General features: G+C 34.3%; 1 protein-coding gene across 1 annotated transcript in view; it reads right to left on the bottom strand.

Annotated features, from left to right (window-relative positions):
• Positions 1–9,754: 9,754 nt before the first annotated feature.
• Shoc2 (SHOC2, leucine rich repeat scaffold protein) overlaps positions 9,755–26,463 on the bottom strand; it is a 114,029-nt gene continuing 97,320 nt past the window's right edge. The window contains exons 4-9 of the mRNA XM_004631529.2: positions 22,600–22,730; positions 18,623–18,811; positions 15,867–15,989; positions 14,141–14,278; positions 13,723–13,840; positions 9,755–11,814 (exon numbers count right to left, since the gene is read on the bottom strand). Of these exons, the coding sequence (XP_004631586.1) occupies positions 11,606–11,814; positions 13,723–13,840; positions 14,141–14,278; positions 15,867–15,989; positions 18,623–18,811; positions 22,600–22,730 (908 nt within the window). The 3' untranslated portion in view covers positions 9,755–11,605. The remainder of the gene's footprint in view (positions 11,815–13,722; positions 13,841–14,140; positions 14,279–15,866; positions 15,990–18,622; positions 18,812–22,599; positions 22,731–26,463) is intronic.

The raw sequence follows: 26,463 nt of genomic DNA, 5'->3' as shown, positions 1-26,463 counted from the left end.
ATCCTGGGTTTTTAATTGCATATTAACGATATTCACCCTGAGATTGTTGATACTGTTATATTAGCACCTAGTACAATTATTTTTATTTATGTCTTCCATACTTCCTTCACTTCATTTGAATTGAGCATTTTATGCATCATTTCTTGGTCTAAGCCCCCCCCCTTTTGTTAGTGGTTGCTCTAGCATTTGCAATATATACTTATCTACCCCAATTCCTTTTTTTTTTTTTTTTTTTTTTTTTTGTATTTTAGGGAAGGGTCTACAGGGTGTTCAGGGTCTCACTACTAGATCGGACTGCCTGTTTACAGCCTCTCAAGAGCTGGGATCACAGGTGTGAACCACCACCCCCAGTCTCAATTGCTGTTTCAGTGTGCCCCGGAGGCGGGACTGGCATGGCAGGCCCGGGAATCAAACCCCTCCAGCCACTGCACCTGCTTGCAGGGACTTTAATCCACTGAGCTATTTGGCCAGCCCAATTCCCTTTTAAATGACATGTACAACTCCGTGTGAACCCCAAGTTCTTCACAATAGAGTACTTTCAATTCCTCATTCCTCTCCCTTTCCTTTCACTTATCTGTCCACTAATCGCTGAGCACACTGCGGCTACTGCTTTTAGCAAGCTGTTATAAAAATGGTTAATTTCAAATGACACAAAACAAAAATTGTGCATATTTATGGTGAGCATCTCATGCTTTGTAAACCTATACATACATTATGTAACATTAAATTGGGGTAAACATTTAGTCTTCATGGTAAAAATATTCAACTCTTCTAGCATGACTGTGAGTTTACTTTTCATTGTTCCTATTCTTTAGGTAGATTTAAGTTTCTAACATTCTTAGCAACTTTCTAACATTTCTTACAAGTCAGGCCAACTGATAAATTCTCTCAATTTTAGAGAACTATTTTATTTGGAGGTGGGAGCTATGCTGGTGCCTGCATCCAGGGCCTAGTTCATGCTGAATTCAAGACAAACGTTCTACCACTGAGCTACCTTCCCTTGCTGCTTTTGATGGACACTTCCACCAAGGGAATTTTAAGTGATTCCCACCCCCTCGTTCCAACACTTAAATGCATCTTGCATGGTTTCTAAAAAGAAGTCTGATGCAATTCTCCTTGCTCCGGTACATTTTATTTTTCTTCTGGCTTCTTTTAAGATTCTGTCTTTAATGTTCTACCACTTGAATAACTGTGCCTAAGTATAGGTTTGGGGCCATTTATCCCTCTTGGTATTCTGAGCTTGCTCAATCTGTGGTTTGGTGCCTGACATTTTGAGAATTCTGTCACTACTGCTCACATACTCGTTTTTCTTTTGTATATCCCATTATAATACATATTCTGTGGTGTTCTTGGTTTCACTTGGCTTAATGCTTTTTCCTTCATTTAGCCAAGTTTTACTCGTATCAAGCACTCATTTGTCCCTCAGCTGTGTTCTTTTCTCCTTATGAGCCCATCAAAGGCATTCTTCGCTGCTGTTGGATTTCTAGTGCTTTGATACTTCAGAATTTCTATTTCTGCTTACATTACACATCTGTTCTTGCATGTTTTTTATTAGAGCACTTACCACATTAATCGGGTTTTTAAAATTCCTCATCAGATAATTCTAGCATCTCTGCCCTATCTGAGCTTAGTTCTGCTGGTTGCCTTTTTTCAAATTCAGTTACTCTTTTCATAACTTGTGATTTTGTGGAAACTGGACATGATATGCATGGTACACAAAGCTAAAGTAAATAGGTCTTCAGTGATGGGGCGTTACGATGCTGGGAAAAGGGAAGCACTTCAGGAGGGTATGGTACTGGGAATCAGACACTGCCTCCTGAGTGATCTGTCTGCCTGCAGAAGCATTTTGTAGTTCTATGGTTAGGTCTCAATCTTTTACTGAGCTTTCCTCCTGGGATATCACAAAGGTATCCGTTTCTCCTTAGTGAGGCAAGGAGGCTAGAATTTGGCATTTTTCTCTTCCCAAATTGGTTAGGCTGTGGTAAAAAAGTTTCTTTGGGGCTAACACTCATTAGGAATTCCAGCATATTTCAAAAAAAAATTTCCCCCTCCCTCAGTAAGCTGGAAGCATGTGTATCTTCCCCTTTCTCACATTTAGTCATTACCATGAGAACCTAGTAGGGTTCCTGCAAGGAAAGACCCAAGAAAGTGTCTTTAGATGAGACCCCTTGGAATTTTTAATTAAAATGTCAAAAATTGAACGTATTCAATATAGCATATGCCGTGTGTGTATATATATATATATATACATTTTTTACAATCAACTAAACATCGAACCACCATCCCCACCCCATCAAATTTTGCTCACCTGTCTACATTAAGCCTTTAGCAATTCATCAGATAAGAGTTTAGGTTTTCCTATCAGGGTACTGGTTCTCATGAAGGTTTCTTCTTGAGGGTTTTACCGCAGTTGTCAGCTTGTTTTGTTTCCTACTTGTTGACGACAGTGACAACTTCAGCCTCTTTAAGTGCTGAGCCAGAAACCAGACATCTTTTTTCACTCACAGTATTTATTTGATGTCTGCCTCACCAAAATGTAAGTTTCGTGAGTAACTATGGTGTTGCACTTACTAGTATATCCTGCACATGTACACTTTTCTAAATACAGAAAATGTCTATATCCTAGATTTTCAAAGGACATAGAATACATTTTTGAGTCTAGCATATATAAAAAACCTGAATACAGATTCATGCCAAGCATCCTATGAAAGGCAACTGTGGTAACCTTTACGTTTATACATACTGCATGATCTTGGGGGTAAATGCAACTCTGCTGACCAGGCTGGCTGGCCAGAATGCCCCCTTTCTTAGTTACCCCCACACAGTTTAGGTTACAGTAGTACTTCACAAAGCTGATGTCTGTGAGGTGTGTACAGCATGACAGTGTGATAGCCAAAGGAACACTACTGGAGAGGTAGTCTCCAGTTTTCCTGAACTACTTGTTAGCCAGTTAACTTAGCTAAGAGAAGGTCATGATTTCATTAAAACCCTAATGATGGAGTCATTAATGATTAGTAAAAATTTCCTCTGTAGGGCTGGTGAGATGGCTCAGTGGTCTAAAGCACCTACTTAGAACAAGCTTAGCAAAGCCCAGGGACCATGGTTCAATCCCCCAGCACCACATGCCAGCCAGCCCCGCCCCCAGGTGGGCTGAGCTGGCTACACACACACACACACACACACACAAATAAATAAATAAATAATTTTTTAAAAAAAGAAAAAAAAATTTCCTCTGTAAACTGAGATACTCAAACAAAAAGTTGACAGAAAAAATATATGCTGTAATTGAACATACAAGTCTTGAATTTGAAATGTTTGCTTTTAACTTGCATTTGGGTAAAAGAGTAAGTAAACTGCTGAAATTTATGGTTGTTGCAATATATGGTTTAGCATGTTGTGGGTCTGATTTAGCTTTCACCTGGTTAACATACTTCCACCGGGCTCCGCTATGCCTGCTCTCGGCTGGTTGGCCTACTTCAGCAGGACAGTACAGATATCATACTTTTGATGGGAAGAAATACAGCAGGCTGGAAGAGCACTAACGAGTCAGAAGACTCATTCTAATTTCAATGATAGGGCCAGCCAAATAGCTCAGTGGATTAAAGCACCTGCAAGCAGGTGCAGGGGCCTGGGGTTCAATCCCCGGGCCTGCTGTGCCAGCCTCGACCCCTGTAGACCCTTCCCTAAAATATGAAAAAAAAAGAAAAAAGAAAAAAGAAAGCAGACATCTTAGACTTGATCATCTAATCTATTAATTTCAGTGATGACACAACCCTGCATAACTTTTTCTGCATAATCCTTCGTCTTGAAAATAAAGGTAATTAAAAAAAAAAAAAAAAAAAAAAGGACAGGAAAAGGCAAATTAAATTAGTTCCTTAATAGACAACTTACGTTTTAAAAACAAAAAAATCAAAACAAGCAAAACCAGAGAAGTTGCAAAGTTAACAAGACTGTCATGGCAAATTTTCAAAGGTTTAGCAGAAACTCAAGATCTTTTACAATCTCAGTAAAATCCATGGCTAAAATAGAATTCTAGTAATCCAAATTTTTAAGTTCACTCCTGGGCCAACAAGAATAGTGGAAAAAAAAATTACTGCCTAGGTGGTTAAGTACAACAAACTCTCATGAAACTTCTTTGAGGCCTTCTTTTGGAAGAACTGTTAGTAGTGCTTTACTTTAACCAGTATTTATTACAAGGCATTCAAAAGTATTAAAAACTTAAGCACTACATTCCTAACCCTGAGTTTTGCTAACAAGACCATGACACACCAGATAAATCCATTAAAAATACACTGTGCTGGCTAATTATAGAAAATTTAAACCACTTGATAAAGTTTAACTAAAAGAGTAAGACAACAAAAACAAAGGGGAAGAGGCCACAATAAATTAGTTGCTTAAATCATTACAATCTGAGAAAAGAGTAGTTAAGTTTTAAAAAGTAGAGTAAGTTCAATCTTTAGGAGACATGAAAAGGAAGACTATGGTCAGTCATCTAAGGTTATTGGCTATTTGTGTACTAGAATGCTATTGATTTTTGAATGCTGACTTAGGTCCTGAAAGCAGACTTTCAACCCAAACTGACATACCCTGCAAAACTATCTTTTGGAATTAATGGAGAAATCAGATACTTCCATGACAAAGAACAAATAAAAAAATATCCATAGCACCAAAGGAGCTCTATAAACTGCTCTGAAAGATGGTCCAGGAAGAGATTACAAAGACCACAATCCAAGACCACAAAAAAAAAAAAAAAAAAAAAAAAAGCCACCAGGCAAGGCAAACAATTAAACAGGGGAAAGACAGGGAACCATCAGCAGGAAAATAATGTAACAAGGAGAAGCCAATACATATCACGTTAATGGTCTTAATTTACCAATCAAAAGAAACAGACTGACAGAATGGACCAAGAAAGAAGATCCAACAATATGCTGTATATAAGACACACATATAACTTAAAATTCAGACTGCAAGTCAAAGGAAGGAAAACAATACTCCATGTGACACAAAACCCAAAAAAGCAGGGGTATTCTTTTTGCAGACAATGTGAACTTCAAGCCAAGACTGATGGAAAGAGATAAAGGACACTACACACTTAACTAAGAAGAGATAAGAAATTATATGCACCCAACTACAGAGCTATATAAACAAGTATTAATGGACATGAAAAATCAAATAAGCACTAACACAACTGTAATGGGAAAACTTAATACCACACTGTCACAAATATAGATCAACCAGACCTAAACCCCCCCAAAATCAAATAGAATTGAACCAAACACGTGAACAAAAGGAATCAGTAGTTAGTGTTTCCACCCCACAGTATCAGAAGACACATCCTTCTTAGCATGTGGCATGTTCTCTAGACCACACACTAGTCCACAGAACAATAATCTTATATGACTTGTTCATATTAAGCAAATGCAAAGGCAATGAAATTGTTCCATGCATATTATCTGACCACAATGTAATGAAATTGGAAAACAATGGCAAAAGAAAGCACAATAACTCCATAAACACATGGAAATTAACATCATACTGAACAACCAATAGGTCACAGAAAAAATTAAGCAGCATCTGTAATTAAATGTTACTGTCGACACAACATACCAGAACTTACGGAACACAGTGAAAGCAGTCCTAAGAGGGAACTTTATTGCAGTGAATTCTCTTATCAGGAAAACATAATGATCTCAAATAAACAATTTAATGTTGAACCTCAAACTTCTAGGAAAAGAACAATTCGTGTAAGATTACTTGATAGGAGTTTCTCCTAACATCCTTCTGACATCCACCCCAAATTTGTGGCAAAATAAAACTTCCTTTCTACTACAGCAATTTAACTTCTGACAGTTTCTTCCTATCTACACAAAAGCTAAATGACACAGTTTACTGGGATTCATCTTCTTTACATTCCAGACAATCTTCCATGGGAATCTCTGTTTCAATTATCTTTATGTGGGATCTGGTTTCCAGGCTTACCTTTCTCAGCACTAACGTGACATCTCCACTGGATGTCCCAAAGGTACTGAAACACATTCTATCTACGTTCAAATGAACTGTACATACCTGGTTCTCCCCAAAATACCTTCATTTATTTTTTCTTACTTCAGAAAGTATGTCCAGATGCTTGAACTACCCCAGGATTAATCTACGTCTTAACTTTTTTCAACTAATCATGAATTCACAACAGTATTTCTTCCTAAATACTCTTAAATGCTTACATCAAATGCTTACATCTCTCCACCCTCATTGCTACAACCCTAATCAAAGGCTTTGTTACCTTTCCACTGGATTACTCTTAACAAATGGCCTCTCTTTTTCATTTCCTTCAATCCCATTTTCTCAAGGTAGCCAGTGATTTTTAAAACACACATCAAAGAATCCCAGAAGATGACAAGCACACTGTGTATAGGACTAATATTTGTTGGAAGTTATTTTACATTTTTGTGATTTTATGACACTGACTTCCTATCACGCTTTAGTGACATACAGCAATCAAGTTTTAAAAGACTCAGTGGTGGAACACTTACAAAAATAGTATTTATATTGAACAGATTAATACACTATTATGGTCAAAATAGCAGACAATGTAACAGGTTAAAAGTGTATTATATGAAGGCTGTTTATGCCTTTTAGTTCTGAAGCATAATTCAGAGTAGGCAAGTATTTACAGAGTATAAACCCTGTTAAACATAAGCAAAATGTGATTTTTAAAAAACTGAAATCATTAAATAATTCATTGTATTCTTATTTAGCAATTATAAGACAACTTTGGACTATGTTAAAAGTGAGTTTTGAAATAGAAAAACAATTAGGAAAAATTATACATTGGTATACTTTTCAATTAATGGCTAGTATTAAAATAATTATTTGAGGTATACATTTAACATTTTCCTTACTAGAAGACAATTGTTTTAAGTACTAGGAAGATGGAGAGAATTAATTCAAAACCATGAAAAGATGGTAGAGATGGTTGTTGACATAAACACCCCTTGTGTATTAACCTTGATCAGACCACTGTAAGGTTAAATCCTCCATATAAATGACACCAGTATAAAAGGTAAATTAGGTAACAAAGGAAATCTAATGAGAGTCAGTAATAAAGCACCCACACTCTTGAATTAGATTTCCCAAGTAAGATGATCTTTGAGTACCTATGAAATATGCAATACTTATAATTCCATTTAATTATTATTCCACGGCTGAAAGGACTGTTGGAATGGACTTCTAATAATTTGTACAAAGATTGAATCTCCAAACTTATCAAACTAGTACCACTGTACAATTGTGTATATATGTGGGGACTTTCTCAAGACTTCCATCTGTCAGATATAGAAATATAGATTCCAGACAAAAGCTTTATGTCCCAAGAAAACAGGAAACAATAGACAGAGCTCAAGGAGAGCTTCCGTCTGTTGTTTGTAAATTCTGGGAAAGCTGGGCTTCAAGGCTGCAGATAGCAGCTTCTCCTTCTGGCGCCTGTTCTTTGATCACTTGCTTCAGATGTTATCAGCTAGCACTTGTGTGGACCTAGTGTGAGGCAAATGGTGGAAATCAACAGAGACAGTAGTTTGTATTCACTTAATTACGCACATTCCTTGGCCTGCCTTTACCCCTCAATAAATGTGAGATGCTTCTGAGGCTCTGGGCTCACTTGAAGAGAGACTAATCTCAGTGAGACCTCTAAAGCTACATTCATCAGCTCTTCTTGTCGTTTCTTGCAGCACCGACCCATAACATACAACAGTAAGAAACCTGATATAACTCCAATTATGTTAGAATAAACAATTTTATTGCCATCAGCTAAGAAAAGAACCTATTATAATAAACCTAGAAATCTGTGATGTTAATGAACATTTACCAAACATGTAAGGCTGATACACTGGTCAAGCCATAAAATCTGTCACTTAATAGCCTTGTCCTAAACTAACTGTGGAGACTACTTCTAATAAAGCTGAGAAAATTCCCAAACTGAAATATTAACTACCATCAAGTTAAGGTCTTGATCATAAACAGGTATTTACATTCAAAAGTTCTTATTTAGAATATACTTTATCAATGAGGAAATTAACAAATGTGCCTTGCAAGAAAACATTTTTTTTAGGAACAAGGACAACCAACCCCAGCCTAAAAATTATTTATTTCTTTATTTGGTACCGGGCATTGAACTCAGGACCTTGAGCTTATGTCACTGAGCGATCTCCCCAGCCCTCCGGGGGATTTTAAAAATTAAAAACAAAAATCCCACGTTTTTAAAAGTTAAAAGTAAATCTTCAAATGCTTCCTCAGAATTAGTGTTACCAGAAGGCATTCTAGTTAGTAACAAAGACATGTCTAATTTTACAAAACTTCTCTTATTTTCGTAATGTTCAAGATACTCCCCTTAGACACCCAATCAACCTGGGAATACTTACATATGCAAATTCCAGCCAACCAGTCAACCAAAGGTCATCACACTTTTTCTAATTGCCCCAGTGATTTGTGAGGGCTAAACTATTTTAAATTAAAAGACAAAAGCAGAAGACTGAGCTAATATATTTGGTATGCTATTTTATCCTCAAGTACAGGCAAAAGACGACCTTGACAGAGTTCAGGAATTTATTCTACTATTTCTTCTGGATTATACCATTTGCTTCCTAGTTTTAATACAATAATGACCAGATAGCCTGATTTTCTGGAGACAGTTTGACAGAAGGTTGTCAGCCCAAATAAGTTGATAATGTACCATCCCAGTCCCATTTTATAAAGTTACCCATTCATATTGATAAAAACAAGTATGAATTTTGCAAGCTGAAATCTGGACACAATATATGTGGTTTAAACAAAAAACAAAATTTGTAAAAAGTAATACAGAAAATCTAGACAAATTGTGATGGAGAAGAGTTGTAACTCAAGTTATACAAGATAAATTAGAAATTTGTGATAACTTTCAAATTTGCTCATTCTAATTATGTCATCCAACTTTTAAGTACAAATTAACATTTCATACATTATTTTTCAAGATTTTCTGCCCACTACGATTTTCATTAGTACCCATCAAGTCAGTAATTAGTGTCTCCCCTTTTCTTCTGATAAAATAACCATTTTCAAGTATTAAACTCTCTCAAAAGGAGGACTGTTTGATATTACCACTGCCATTTTACTGCAACTGAGTAACAAAAAGCGAAGCTGAGAGCATTGTTTTCATATTGTAACATTTTAATGTTTTAAGAAACTAAACACTTTCTAAAAGAAAGGAAAACTTTTGGATGTGCCAAGTAGCCCCTTTGCAGTTTCTGGGGAAAACCAAAACTTGTTCATTTTGTCACTCAACAACAATCGCCCTATTTTTTTTTTTTTCAAACTACCTTAAAATATCTTGCATTCACAGGGATAGCCTAATTAGAGTCCACCTTAGTTTCCTGAAGAACTAAGGAGATCAGTGAGTCTGAAGAAGTGGCATCCACACAAAAGACATGTTTTGTGTATCTTAATTATTTTTTTAATGACTCCTCAGCTCTATACGACTTATATTCAGAAACACTTTCACCAGGACAGGAATTACCCTGTCCTTCTGTTATAGATGAATATAAAAAAAAATAAAAAAGTAGGGCAACTAAATTAAAATGACAGTCTACTTTCAGTTTAAGAAATAACCACATTTTTTTTTCCAGGAAAGACAACAGGCTACCACCACCTTTAAAGTTCAAATTCCAATCATCTCTAACACACCTGTGCAGGAGATTAAAAACAAAACAAAAACCACACATAGACATAAGCTCAAGGTAGAGCTGTATTAAACAAATTCCTTTTATAAACAAATTTTAACTGAAAAGCCACAGTAGATGGAAAAGAAGAAAGGATATTACTTGGTAAAATCCAGTGACATCTACAATAGTTTTACAGCACATTTAAGCATTCTAGGGTTTTATATCTTCACCTGCCTTCCATTTCTTGGGTGCTTCTTATAAAATTGCCAATTGTGAATATAGGTTTGACTTCAAGTCTAGTCCCGACATGAGTTTCAAAAAAAAGCAAAACACTCCAAATTTCTATCAATAGTATGGCCTTAATTTCTTTTTAAAAAGGTTCGTCTAAAAGACAATGCCCTACTAAATGGGAGAAAAAGCAGCAATATGTAATTATATAGAATAGTTATTCACTGTATGGGAGTGTTTTTTGTATGATATCTAGAATGCACTTACTCTCTCCGCCTTGTCAATATAAAATTACTTAGACCAACACTACCAAAAATAAGAGTACTACAGGGGCACACATTTACAATTCTGCTAGTCTTAAAGGCAGTAAAGAGAAAGAAAATATATCAAATAGTACATGCACATCTTACATAACTTCCATGGAACTTCCAATGGCTTCTATGCAATGTGCCTCTTTTCCATAACTGTATCACCAACTACCAAGAAAGGAAAGATAAGTTTAAAAGTAATGGTACTGAACTGAATTGTTTGAAGCCAGTGCCCCACAAATGGGGAAAAGTGCATTTAGTTCAGCAGCAATACAGCACAGTGTGAAGATATTGTGCTTAGACACAGATATTCCAGAACTGAAAGATGTACAAGGCAAGTCAAGATATAAAACCATCGTACACTGTTAAATAACCTTGAAACATACAGATATTGCAGTTTTCAAAGAAAGACATTCATTTCATTATACAAGGAGAGGGAGAAAATTCCTTAAAGTTACCTATTGTAGTTCATGATATAATAAATACATATCTATATAGCATTGTATATACATATATAGAATGTGTTTATGTATAATTTATTTGCCAAATTTGTTAGTTTTTGTGGATTTGCAACTTTCAGAAATGAAAAAAGAATCCTCTTAGCTACAAATTTATGTTCCCCCAAACTTAGAAAACATATTTATACTAGGAAAGATTTCAATACCCTACCCTCATCAAAGACTCACCTAAGATATTTCGCTTCACAATTCATCAGAGAAGTAAAATTAAAAGAATTTTAGATTTTTTGCTATTTATTTTAATCTTTCCAGTTGTTTGAACAAGCAAATATCTTAATATTTAAACCAGCGGATGCAAATTCTTTAACAGAGGATATAAACTCTAGTTGTAACTAATTAAAAGAGCAAATGAAAACAAACAAAAATTCAATGACTCTGACTGTAAACAATATATAAAATTTAAATCTCAAATTTCAAAATAAGTTAAGGAAATATTTCACCTTCAGGGCCTATGATATATAAAGATCTGACAACTGGTGAAGGAAAAATGTTTATGAAAAGTCGCAACAAAATCATTTGCCATTATTTTTTCTAAGAGAAATGTTTATCTAACTATCCTACATCTGTCCCTTAAATTTAACAAATTCATAATTTGTTGGCAATTTTTAAGCAAACTGGCATATGAGATTACACAACAGAAAAACATCGATCAAATTCAGCAAAGAAAACTTATGTAAGCTCTTTGTACAGAGTTTTTTAAAAAAATCTAAATGGCTATGATTCCTCTATTAGCAGAAACACATAATGCAGTCTTTATAAATCTGCCATATATATCAATATCTACATAAATAGACACAGATACAGATGTGAAACATGAACGGCAGTCTGATTCTCAACAGTGTGTAGGACACGCAGATCTGCATCAGACCATGGCGCGATACGGACCCTGCATCTTTAGGAACTGAATGATGAAAGAAGGGCCCCCAGCAACAATCTGAGGGGGGAGGTGACTGAGTGGACAGTTCTCAATACTCATGATTGAAAGCTTGCTGCAGAGAGCTAACTCAAAGGGAAGGCTGTGCAGGTGAGGGTTGTCATTCAAATACAGTTCTTCTAGGTTCTCCAGTGTACCTATTAAAAAAAAAAATCAAATTGATTATTTTCAAAATTAGTTACTATAGAAATTCAACTGAGAATTACATGCCTTTAATATATATCTCCTTTTAATCTTTTTCTACAGTTTTAGAATTCTACAATGAAGGACCTCATACTTGACTGCATATTCAGATCAACTAGATATTTTTAAATTCTTCACGCTCAATTCAAATTCTGTATAAATACCAACAAAATCAGAACCTTATCCTTAATTAGTTTTGAAGATTGGATTTTGAAAATTCTCCATGCCTAGACAGATTCTGTTTAGAATAGCATGGATATGGGGAAATATATATATATATATATATATATATATGCATTTTTATACAATCAGTGTCTACATTATTTTACAGATAATGAAATTTATATTAAATTTCTCATGTGGAGAATTGTTTTGATATAAATCTTTCATTAACAGAGTTATCACATACCAGTAAACCAAGTCAGTTTACGTAGTTTAAATATTTTTTCTTACACTATCTTAGGCTATTTGTATTTTCTATGTAAAGTACATGAAGTCAGGTCAATCAACCTACTAGAAATATAATCACAAAGTTTCCCTGTATTTACCTTTATATGCACAAGATGGGTAAGATAAGATCCTGAGAATCTTCAGCATGTTTTTGAAACTAGCAGTTAATTGGTAAGATTCTCACCCTGACTGACTATATATGCTGATATCTGTGAACTAAGCAAGGGCACTGAAGATAGCAATGTGTAATGGTAGGGTCATGCTTGAAATGCCTGTCATTCTGGTCTTCTAAGTACGTACTGCTTGTCATGACAGCAATTACTGCCATACTGTTTCTCAAGTAAATGTTTGTTTAAAAGGAGGGGGGCAATAAATGAAAACAAGAGACAAGAAAAAAAGTTTCCCTGTACGGTTCCAATTATAACTGTCAAAATCTAGATTACATGAAAATGGTATTTGTTAGAAAAAAATAAAAATAAAAGCTATCAGATTATGGATTTGTTTACACATCAGTATTATTCAGAACAGCTCTATATGAAGCAAATATTATTATCCTTATTTTACAAATAAAAATCACAAGGTTTAGAGTGTTCATGTGTCTTATCCAAAGACACAAAGCTAGTAACTAGCTAAGTCGAATTTTAACTTTTCTACCATCATCAAGACCATTTTTAACCACTAATCTACAGAGCTTTTGGAATAGAACACAACTGATGGCAGAAGACAATCCACAGAACTACTAATTTTAGAATTATAGTTCAGATGGGAATATAACTAAGTAGGAGAGTGCTTATCCAGCAAGCATGAGACTCTTGATTTTCCTTTGGGAAAAATTCTAAGGTACATCCAATGATGTTTGGTATAGATATTAATCACAAAGCCTCATAAAGAAATGCTTTTTTGGCGTAAGACATTAATAATTTAATTCAGTCATATAATTTTTATTTATTTTTTGTATTTAGGACACGGTCTACAGAGTCTCACTGCATAGATTGGACTCACAGTGATCCTGTTTACAGCCTCCCAGGAGCTGGGATTTCAGGCATGTACCACCACGCCTAGTCTCAATCACTGTCTCCCAGGGGACAGGGCCAGCATGGTAAGCCAGGGATCAAAAAGTCTTATAATTTTTAAGTCTGGAAGAAATAACTCTTCTAGACTGAGATTGTATAAAATTTACTGTAAATATAAAGTATACTAAAACATTCTCAAATACAATGCTAATCCAAATACACTATAAAGAAACCTAATCAAAATCACTAACCAACACCAACCACTGGAATGCTACCAAAAAACTTAGGCCTGATATAACCTCAGCTTACAAAAACAGATCTCTCAAATTTATCTGAAACATTGTATGCGAGCCCAAGAGCATCTTCTTAACAGGGAGTCAGCATCCTGAGGGCTCCTACCAATTTCCTCAGGAAGATGAGTCAGCAGATTTTCTCCGAGGCCCAGGTGTGTAAGGTTGGTGAGGTGACCAATGCCTCTAGGAAGCGTGGTCAATTGGTTGTTTGTCAAGACTAATTTCTGAAAGATTAATAAGAGACAGTTACACATGTATTTCCTACAACCAAAATAAATATAAACCAACACATTCACCAAAGAACAAAGCAGGTAAATTAAATTTAGACTTATTAGGTTGAGCGATTTTCTAATTATTACTTGTTAGAACAAAAGCAGGTAGACTGTACAAACATAAAACCCAGGCTAATGCTGTCACAGAAATACGTGGCCAAAGAATTAGATCAAAATCTTTTTTAAAATGTAGTTTACAATTGGTTCTACTAGCTTCAATCATAAAATTATAAAGCCACTAGGTCATTTTACCTGTAAATCCTTAAGATAAGCAATTTCATTTGGCAAGGATTCCAATTTGTTCTCTTCTAGATCCAACTCTCTTAATTTTCTAAGGTTCCCAAGACCATGGGGAAGTTTCTTTAGAAGATTGTTTGATAGTATTAGAACCTAAAAAGAAATTATCCATAGTGTTTGACAACTCAAGAAATGGAATTAAATTTATTAGTGTTGTGTAGCTTAAAACCTATCTAGCAATGCTATTTTTCTATACAATGAATGTTAAGGTAACGATTATATAACAAAATATTTTATTTACTATTCTAAAAATTTAAAAATCTACCATCGTGAGTACAAAGAGATTTTTATTCAAATATGTCAAAAATAATCAAAATAAGGGCCGGGGAGATGGCTCAGTGGAATAAGCACTTCCCTGGCAAGTGCAAGGCCTGAGTTCAATCCCTGGTTCCGAAGGGGGAAAAAAAAAAAATCAAAATAAGTAATTTTAACTAAAATACAAAAAATAAAATTAACTATTTGCATGAAGCTTCATATTTAGTTAATATATTCTGATGCTAAATAGCTATAACTGTCTACTAGGTAACTGATTATTCATAAACATCATAAACTTCCATTTAAGGAAGTCAGAAATGATTAGTAATTATCCTCAAGCCACTATAGTTATTATTTGTGGTATTAAGTACATCTTAAGACATCTTAAAAGATAAAAAGGGGGTGGGGAAGGCTGAAGAAGACAACCCTTGTTCTCAAAGAATTTATAAATTAGAAGGGAAACAGGCAGGCAAGGAAACAGGGATACTAGAAAGAGCACTAAATAAAAAAGATGTACATAAAGTTATAGCCAGTTTTTTACATAAACTTGTTTTACCCAAAGTTATATGTTTCATAGGAAGATATATATATATATATATGTATATATGACCAAGGAAACAGCAGTTGCTAGATAGAGTCTATCATTTGCAGGGCACTATACTAAATGTATTATGTACCTTACCACATTTAACACTAATTACAACTCTATGAAGTAATATTATCCTAGGAAACTAGAGAACTTAGGAAATGGAGAAGCTTGGGCAGGTTGAATCCATAAATAAAGGGAGACCAAACAGGAATTATACCCAGATCTGTTGGATTTCAAAGACCTCACTGCTAACCATTATACCATCTGACTTCACCTCATTAAATAAAAAAGGATTTAAACAAATGTACACAGGAGAAACTATATACACTGTGAGTCTTTTCACCAAAAATATTAAAACTGTAGGGATTCAGAGGCAGGAGAAGTCATCCTTACTAAGGAGTGACAATACAGCACTGAGAACAACAGAATTAATAGAACAGAGTAATAGAAATGTGGATACCACATTTATAACAGAATGATTGAAGTGGAAATTGGGATAGAGTCATAGTAAGATTTTAAATTTACATGCCAGTCTGAATACTTTTGTAGACAATGATATACTTCTTACGAAGAATTAAAAAAACAAAACAAAACTGAATTTTTGAAAACTTTTCACAAAAAGACACTTCATAGCCCTCAAAGCTACCAAAAATGGCCAAGAGTAATTGAGAAGTACTACTCTAGACTAATTCATTCAATATACCTCATTATCCTAATAGAGTTGTAAGAGAGCTCTAATTATGATCTTCATCAAAATAGAAACAGCTTATTTTAACTTTGAATTTTGTAAGAAAACTCAGGAGAGTCTGAGGATTCTAAATGTTCATTTACACACACCTCAAGAGAAACTAGACCAGACACATCCTCAGGGATCTTTGTGAGCTGATTAGTAGCTAAATTCAATTCCACCATACTGGTCCAAGTTCCAAAATCCAAAGGAAGTGATGTTAACTGATTGTCCTGGCAAAGACAAAAACAAGCATCACAAGCAGAAACCAAAAGAAAACACTATGCATAGCTCCTGTCGGAAAGAGCATTCTAAAACCACATCTTCCCCTTTAATATCTAAATAAATGTAAAGAGAAGAAAAGCAAAACCCTTCAGCCTCTATTAAGTTTTTCTGTACAGCGATCAGGCTTTTAAGGTTAAAGGAGCAACTGTTTCTTATGTGAATATCCCTAATGGAAATAGAAAACTATAATATATGGAGAAATCACTAGAGATTTTAAAGGTCCTGGTGATAAATACGATGTTTTCCTCATTTCACAATACTGTACAAAAGTCACTGAATAATAAAATGTGAATGCACAAATTAAAGTATGAGCATAATGGAAGACACAGTCTAAAGGCAAACACACATGACCTCAGAAATTGAGTTGCTAAGCTACAGGAAAAGGTAGTTTTAGCAAATGAAATCATTAAAATACTAAACATCAACCATTCCACTTTTAAAATATTTATATTTTATAATATGGCAAAATACATTCACCATTAAATAATAAAAAACAGCTGTGGTGATGGTACACTTGGGAGGCTGAGGCAGGAGAACTACTGCACATTACAGATAAGCCTGGGCTACATAGGACGTTCAAGGCCAGCTTGAGCTACATAGCACAATTCTATCTTAAAATAATAATAATCATGCTGAAACAGTATGACTCTAATTTTGTTCAAAATTTTTAAATGATTCACTATTTTTCAAGCTTTCACATATTTACTTCTCAGATGCACTCTGATCAACAGCAAGCCTTAACACATCGCTGTGTGTCATACACACTGGTAGTGGGCAGGACAATGCACCCGCCGCACTGATAAACATCAAAGACACAATGTTAATAGTTTATCTCCCAGTTGTGGGATTATTTTATGTTCTTTTATTAATCTGCATTTTTAATATTTTTCTAAGACATGGATTACTGTCTCACTTTAAAACAATCATCCATATGAAAATTTTTGATAATTATAATATGGTGAAGTATTTTCACTTTTATTTATTTATTTATTTTTGCAGAACCAGGGATTGACTCAGGCCCTTGTGCTTGCCAGGGAAGTGCTTATTTCACTGAGCCATCTCCCCGGCCCCTTATTTTCACTTTTAAAAATTTACTACTGGTGCTTATATAGAAGAAAACATTAAGCTTCAGTTTGCTTTCTTCAAGAAAAAATTTTGTATGCAGGGCCCAGGGGTTAGATCCCCCAGCCTGTTGTGCTGGTCCTGCCCCTGGGGCACACTGAGACAGCAATTGAGACTGGGCATGGTGGCGCACACCTGTAATCCCAGCTCTTGGGAGGCTGTAAACAGGCAGATCACTACGAGTTTGATCTGGTTGCAAGACCCTGATCACCCTGTAGACACTTCCCTAAAATACAAAAAAAAAAGAAAGAAAAAAAAAATTTTTTTTGTAAACATTTATCTTATCTGAGGAAAACTCAGAGCTCTATGCAGGGTTTTACGGAAAATAGCAAGCCTTTCCGAGCTAATCTACCATAATAAAAATGTATAATCACACACAAATGAGTAACATCTGGACCACTATTCTAAGCCTATTCTGACAAAATGAGTATTCAAAACTAATACTAACATCATTCATTCATTACTTTCATTGATTATATTAGTCATATAACCAGATTATTAAATTTTATAATACATTTACTTAAGCTGTAAGATTATCATGAATTTACACTAGTCCACTTCCAAAGAATTGTCATAAAAGATGCATACTGTATTTATGACCACGTATAGTTTATTAGCTCTGTATTTAGACTGTAAAAATAAAGAAGAAAATTTCAATTATATTAAGTTCAAAGAAAGAAAGATGAAGCACGATATGATAGAATACAACCTGCAATTTGGAAACTTACGTTCCATCAACTGTGAAGCAGCTGTGTGGCCAATTTGGTTATTTTCTCTGGGCCTCAACTTTGTTCACTAGAAATTAAATCACTAGACTAGATAATTTTCCACTTTATTACTCTTTTCACAAAAAAATTTGTTACAAATGTGAAACCCATTCAGTACAGAGCATATAATAAGCAAAAGAGACTAAAGATTACTTATAAATACTTCTGCTCTCTAAAGTGAAACAAATTTTGAAAATATGTATTTATATGCATATAAGTATCTATGTATTTACTACATAATTAAATATATTAAAAACAGCTTATAAGAACTATGTGTGGGAAGTTTTTTACAGCCTTTAATTTTCTTCTACTTAAACTAAAAAGATTACAACTGGTACTTAATAGTCTACGCTACCAAATGAATTTTAATGGCTACATTGTATTCCATTCAGATATACTAAACAAAATTAAATCCATTTTAGTATTAATAAACTGATATGTACCAAACAGCACTGAATTAAGTATCCTTACACATATAGTTTTATAATCACTCATGATTATTTGAGGACAAATTTCTAAGGGCATATACAGCTCTAATATATTTGTTACATGATAAAAACTACCTTGAAGTACCTTGTTATCAGTTTACATTTCCATCGACAAGGTGTGAAGTACCCATTTTCTACACCAATAAAGTACATGTACTCATTAGAAAAACGGGCAATTTCCCCTTTCTCCCAATAGATGCTTACCTTCATATTCAGCTTACTTAATACTTTTGCTCTGGAGAAAATCCCAAATGGAATTTTATTGATTCGATTGTGTTCCATGTTGAGGGAATAGATGGTAGAAAACTGAGATGGACCACCCACTGGATATAACTGGAAGCAGTTTCTAGCTAAGGTCAAACTATTCAGTTTTACAAGACTGGACAAAAGACTCTGTTTAAAAAAAAAAAAAAAGCAGTAAGAATATGATGTAGATCTGAAAGAACACTTACTTTTGAGATATTTTTTTTTTTTTTTTTTTGGTGGAACCGGGGATTGAACTCAGGCCCTTGCGCTTGCCAGGCAAGTGCTTATTCCACTGAGCCATCTCCCCGGCCCCCTCTTACTTTTGTATAGAATACTAGTTCTAAATACAAATGTCTTGAAGGGCCGTGCATGTAATGAACAACAGAAACCAGTTGGGCTGGTTCTGGGATACCTCACCTACATAGCCATTACTTCATTTTAGCAAACTGTCGCCCTGCTTTGTAAAAATTGTGGCATTAACGTGGTCAGATTTCTAGATTTCACAGGAGATAGGAAATATTTCCTGATTATTCTTTAGCTTCAGTTTACTTAAAACACTCAATGGAGTAAAGCAAATATAGCTGGGGGTGAGAAATATCTTGTAAGTGGCCAGTTTGAGATTTCCATAAGAGCACAAACTTTAGAATCAGATTGTCTTGGTCTGAGTCCTGGCTCTGCCGCTGGCTGTACTAGTCACATCTTGACCTCAGTTACACACTTACTTCTAAACTACTATCAAGAGTAATATAATCCCTCTCACAAATGAAGCTCTCAATGCATAATTTAATAGTTCCTTTTATGACTATTCAATTCAGAAGATAATTATACTTCCTGTTATGCTGCTTTTCTATATGGTAAAATTTGAGGGAATACAAGTGTCTATTTAACAAGCACTTACTGTGCACATGAAACCTCATCTCTCTCCTTACTTAGCTTCCTATTATATAACCAAAGGGCCAAGTGTGTGTATATAAAACAATCTTTGCCATTTAGAAATCTAAATTAGGCAAGTATACAGATAGGAAATAATTGGAAAATAATACGTAAGTGTGTATCAACAATAAATTACACAGAATAGGCTCTTCCAAGTCAAAGTCTGGGTTAAGGAAAAGCAACATCAGCATCCCCTGGTAACCTGTAGGAAAAAAGACTCTGGGCCACTCCAATGTGCATTTCAACACAACTCCTCAAAGATTTGAATGTTCATTAATATTTTAAAAAACCCTGGGATAGGCTATTAAAATAATTTTGAATCCTGCATATATCTTTTAATAGACTACATCTTTGGACAAGCAGTTTGAATATTAGTTTATTTATTTTTAAAACAAGAATGCCTTATTTTGTAGACTGTAGTGAACACTAAGAGATAAAATACACAAGTGGTTAAATTTTAAATCCCTCATCTATTTAAATTCAAAGAAATCTAGGATAAAGAGACGAGGGAGGTTGAGATGAGCTTTTAAGAATGAAAAAGCATTAAAAAGTAAAGAAAACCATTCTAGATTGAAGTAAAAGCATAAGCAAAAAAAAAAAAAATCGATCAATCTATAGGTTTTACATAATGTTTCACTTCAGTTGTTTTTCATGAGAAAATTGAAGACTTAGTACTCATTGTCAGTACAAATGGCAAGGCCAATTGAAGGAATGAAATAACTATAATTGAAGGTGCAACTTCACAGGAAATGGGAACTTGTTCTTTACACTGAACATTAAGAAATGATCCTTAACACTTGTCTATTGCACTGAAACAAAAGAAAGCACAGATAAGAGCAGCACTTTAGAAAACTATATGGCAGTCAATTCAGAGAAAACATCTTCAATGTATTTTATTGAAAATACAGGGCCGGGGAGATAGCTCAGAACAATAGGCGCTTGCCTGGTAAGCACAAGGGCCTGAGTTCAATCCCCAGTTCCACCAAAAAAAAAGGAAAAAAAGCTTGAGTCCAGGGGCAAATACATTATTCTTTTAACTGACTTCATTAAAATGACATTCTCCTATCACAAAATGTTAGTATTTTGAGTATACTGAGAAGATACAAACAAGAACCTTTCATTCCTTATGTCAGTGTAGAACATGGGGATTGCTCAACATTCCTTTACAATCAGAAACATCTGGAGTCCTCTCTTAGATCTTTTACCTAACCACATTGTCAATTCTGGTAAATCACATAAGTTAATATATTTCTCACCTTATTTTCATAAAGATATTTATGGTGACAAATTTGGCTAAAATATAACCTCTCAGGTGTTACTTCCCTATCTGCTAAGAACATCTCAATAGTTAGTAGGATATAATGAAGATTAAGAGATAACACATGTAGCACCGTGTCTTCTCCTGAGCATGTGTGCTTCGAGTTACTAAAGGCCTTTTCCTTGTGTGTCTAACACTACATTAAAACTAGTCCATTGTCAGATGACTTACTCATTTTACCAGTTCCTATTTCAGCAAGACATTGATTTTCTTTTTAAAAATCATTTTCATGATTCTTCTTGCCTAAACCAACTTGAATATATCATTTACGGTGCTTAAGCTAGCTCTGAACTTAGGTAACTAAGATTAGTGTGCGTAATGCCTTGCTCACAGACTATTTTTAAATGAAGCAATGTTTTCTCATATTTGCCCAGCAGATCAGAATTTTTTTTTTTCAAGCAGTTTTAGGTTCAGCAAAATGAAGTAGATGGTGTGGACTTCCTATGTATTCCCTGAGTGCAGATATGCATAGCTACCCTCACTGTTAATATTCCCTACTAGGCATGGGTGGTTGGAGACATATACACACAGAGACATATATATATATACACACACACACACACACACACACACACACACACACACACACAAAGAAATAACAGTGAGTCAAAACACAGGGGGGTCACTTTTATAGAACATTTTAAATTATTAGGAAATAGATTTGCACAGCTCAACTAATCCATAAGTCCACTGAATTCTTAGTTGTTCAAATTAATATAAACAAATTATGTTCAAATTAATATAAACACAAGCTATTAATTATGCTAAAATAGATTATTTTAATGAAAAGATTGAAATTGCCTTTGTTTGAAGGATAATTTTTAAAAGTATGTCTCATCTGATTAAATCCCTAAGCACAAGTTAGTGAAATATTTTTCTCAGAGAAACACCATAACCTTGGTAAAAAAAAAAAAAATGTGTTACATAACATCTTGGTCATTGTTCTGTACTAAATAGGCTTTCATATTGCTGTGTCAGCAAGATAATATGGGTCATATGAGAGGTGCAGCTAGTATTAATCTTAATTTTTTCCCACATACCATATTTTTATACTTATAACTTCTTTATAATTGAAGTAATCAGGGTAGCTTTGAGTTTTTTAAACCTGTCCTGCAGCTTTTTAAGTTTTTACTGTGAATGCCAAAAATTTATGATAAAACTTTATATAGTGCTATAAGGGAAGATAGCACACTGACTCTTCTGATTTTTCCTCCCTACATAATTATAATATATATATATATATATATTCCTATACCTATTGTTTCCTCTTTAAAATTTTTAAACATCTTTTATTTATTTGGTACAAGGTCTTACTACACAGCTTGGACTCACAGTGATCCTCCTGTCACAGCCTCCCCAGGGCTAGGATTACAGGTGTGTTCCACCACATCTGGTTTCGGTGGCCGGCACGGCGCACTAAGGGTTCTCAGGTCAGCACAGCACATGGTACTGAGAATCGAACCCAAGTCCTTGAGCTCGCCAGGCAGGTGCTTAGACCACTGAGCTATGTCCCCAGCCCCTCTTCTTTAAACTTTTTTGTCTTAGTGGTGGCTATATATCCATAGCATATTCATTATTTATAAAGTCTCAATCCATCAATTTACCTAGTTGTAAAAACTGATTCATTTTCATATTATCTTGCAGATTTGTTTCATCAACTTGTTTTCTCTATTCCACTTCTTACCTCTGGTAAAGTAGAAATGTTATTGTTCTCTAAATTTAATTCTTCAAGTGCACTGCATTTTGCTAATGATCTGGGTATTGCTGACAGTCTATTATATCTCAGACCAAGACGACTTAAACTGCACAAGTTTCCTGTAAATACAAGAAAAAGAAATTTATTTTTCAGAAAACCTGATGAGCATTCATACTGTCTCAGGCTATCCATGGGATATTTATGTTACTCTGAAGCATTATTTTAGCTCCACCATTTCTTTGTCTAGGTTTTTAAAACATAAAATGATCCAACATTTTTTAGTCCAAAGTCCATGAGGCAAGTTCCTAAACTTTCAAATCCAAAGAACTTGTATTAAAGAAATATGCAGCTATAAATGCTTAAAATGCACTATCAAAATAATGCATTCCTTAACAAATTAATATTTAGATGCAACTTATAAGGAGTGGTTGTACAACTTAAGCATAATCTGAAAATATGAAATCTGAAATGCTCCAAAATAAGAAACTTTACAAGTATCATAACACAAATACACTGATATCAATCAGTGATAGCTAAGCATATATGGCTGGAGCACATATTAGCCACTACTGAATAATTTTTTAAAAGATCAATTTATTTCCTAGGCATTTCTAGTTTTATTGTCAAGTCTACATGGCAAATTATACATAAGATAATATTTGTTAGCATAAGAAAGTCAAACCAAAATTATTTCCCTAATAATATATAAAAGAAAATAAATTCAGATCACTCAACAGCAGAGCACCTCCCTTGCTAGCACAAGGTCCCAATTCAGTTTTCCAGCACCAAAAAATAAATGCATTCATTTTGATGTTTAACAAGGTGTCAGTAATAAGAATTTAGTCCAATGTATCTTTTTTCCATGCCTGATTAATTTTTTTCTAACTGCAAATTACAACTGCTACTATAGTATTCCTAAACAAACCAAGTTACAATGACAAATAATACCTTTACTTTTAAAGTAAATTTTGTTCAATTGCTTGATATTTACTTGTTAGAGACATTTAAATAAATTTTCAGCAACCTGCCCATTTTTTTCTTTTTGCTTTATTTTTCAAAGAAGTTCTATGATTAACTTTCTTAGATGCAACATTACTACAATACTTAAAAAACACATCACTCCAAAGCATAACTTAAGCTTTAACACTGTAAGTGGGCAGTCATTATGCCTCATAACCTTTATCTAGTTAACATTCATCTACTTCTTCTTTTTTTTCCCCCCGTTTTTACTTCTTCTTGTAGAAGAAAATAGTGAAGATAATTAAGTAGAAATAATTTTTATCCTCCGTACTTCCAAAGTGAGACTTGGTCACATAAAATTTAAAAACAACAAAAACCCTCTAGTTTCTTCTCACATACCATCCTCTTATAGTACTTCTTTATAACTGAAATGAGCTGGGTAGTTTGAATTTTTAACACCTATCATGGAAGGCCAGGGAGATATAGCTCAATGGTGTAAGTGCCTGCCTAGCAAGTGCAAGGTCCTAAGTGGGGGCTAAAAAAGTGAGCACAAGGCCAGCCCAAACTGCAGAGCAAGATCTTGCCTCAAAAAAAAAAAAAAAAAAAAATAGAATGCTGACTCTTCTGGTTTTTCCTCCCTCCATAACATATATATCTCCATTATTTCTTTTTGTAATTGGATTAACCAATTATAATGCAGAAAAACTTAGCAAGCATTTCAATTCTTCCAATTAGAATTATTCCACACATGTTGAGCTCATTTACCTAACTATTCTACAACAATGTTGGAAAACTGGCTCAGAAGTTTGCAGGTTCTAATTAAGATTCCAACAGACATAAAATAGAACACAAAAGGTACAATAAAAACTATCACTTAAAGATAATTTTATCTTTAAGGTGTTTTCTAAATTATAGCTATTTCACAAGTATCTTTCTGGTGAGATGTATCTATTTTAGAGAAGGTGAACACTGAACAACACAGGATAAATTTCCGAAACCTAGCGAATTCAGAAGTGATAAATAAGGGTAGGAGTATTATTTACTATTGCTTTCACTACATTAAAACATTGAACAACATATAAATGTTACTTAAAAGTTGTCACAAAGTAAAATGTGGTTTACGAGTATATTAAAATTTATGTATTGGCAAAAATAGTGATAAAATATTTAAATTAAAAGCATCACAGCATAAGAAAAGCACTAAGTACTTTATATTATTTACATGACACTGGCAGTTTATTTAACCTCTCAAGTCTATTTCTTTCTCCACAATAACAGTAAGAGTACCATATACCTAATAGGATTGCTCTAGAGATCAGATAGTACGTAATTAAAAAATTTTCCATCATAAGCAGCACATAAATGTTTCATACAAAAATCTTATTGTGTTGCATGTCTATTTTGTGATATTCTGTACCTATTAGGTTCTATTACAAATTAAGATGTGAAAGACTTCAAGATACTATGATAAGTGAAAAAAGCAAGATAATCACATTGTGGATTTTTATGTTCTCAACAAGGTATAAAAACATTTGTGCAGGGCCAGGGAGATGGCTCAGTGGAATAAGTGCTTCCCCGGCAAGCGCAAGGGCCTGGGTTCAATCCCTGATTCCGAAAAAGAAAAAAAAAAAAAAAAATTGTGCAGAACATGGGAAGAAAATGCATCAAACCAACAACCTATAGCAGCAGAATAGTCAAAGCTCTAAATCTACTTCAACTGATCTACATTTTTCCTTTTTTGCGTTTTGCAACTTAAAAATATTTTGAACAAGGGCAAACCTGTAATATATTTAATTTAAAAAATGGTAACATCTTTTCTGCCATCCATCCTTTCTTTGTAGATGAATATTTCACATCATATAGATCTTTTACATTAACAGGGCAAGTTTACATCTATACATTTTTATATTCTATGTTGATAGATAATACTTTCATATATACATATGTAAAATATATTTACAATCTGAAATCCCACTTAAAAGACTAGACAATGTTCTAAAAATGTAGATGTTAACTCTGTAAACAACAGAATCTCAGAAATGCTACAGCACGGTCTGTTTTTTCTTTTGCCCCCTGCCCCCCCACACACACACTAGAACTGAACCTCAGGCCTTTGTACTGAGTTAAATCCCCAGGCTTCCCTAACTCCCTCATTTTCTTGAGATATGGTCTTGCTAAATTGCTAAACTGCTCAAGTTGGGCTAAGCTTGTGGTCCTCTTGCCTCTGGCTCTTGGAAGGTTAGTGTTACAGGCATGTACAACCACGTCCAGCTCACTGAAGTTAATTTTGTGCACATATTTATGAATCTATATAAGGTTATTATGTTTTATAGTTTAATTCATTCACAAGGGTGCAATATTCGATATCCATTACACAATATTTCAAATTAAATTACTGCTCTCTCAGTATTTTCCAGCTGCAAACGTGCTATTTTGACAATGCAAAGAGGGAAAGGGTGAAAATGCCTATAAAAAGCACAACAAAAACATTCAGAAACTATCTAGAATTTTCAAAGACAGTTTCCTTAACACTTAATTCAATGCTGTATGACAACTCTACCCATCTCCAGTCAGCATGGTAGACTCATAACATTGAGCCAATTAATTCTAGCCTTAAAGGGTCACACCAGTTACAAATGTTTATTTCATTTCTGTACCATTTTTTAGACTTTACTGAGTTCGCTAGTATCAGAACCCTAGTGTAAAACTAGGCACACAAAACACATTTGGTACTTAATGAAAGTTTATTCTAATAAAGCAAATATTCATAAACATTTAAGTGGAAGATTATACTGTATAAAAGTATGTTATAGAAAGGAAGAAAGGAGACTGGGGAGATGGCTCAGTAGAATAAGTGCTTCCCAGGCAAGCTCAAGGTTCTGAGTTCAATCT

The sequence above is a fragment of the Octodon degus genome, unplaced genomic scaffold (genome assembly GCF_000260255.1).
Source record: "Octodon degus isolate 3935 unplaced genomic scaffold, OctDeg1.0 scaffold00042, whole genome shotgun sequence".
Taxonomy (NCBI): domain Eukaryota; kingdom Metazoa; phylum Chordata; class Mammalia; order Rodentia; family Octodontidae; genus Octodon; species Octodon degus.
Note: the sequence above shows the minus strand (reverse complement) of the source record. Positions and strands in the feature narration are given on the sequence as shown.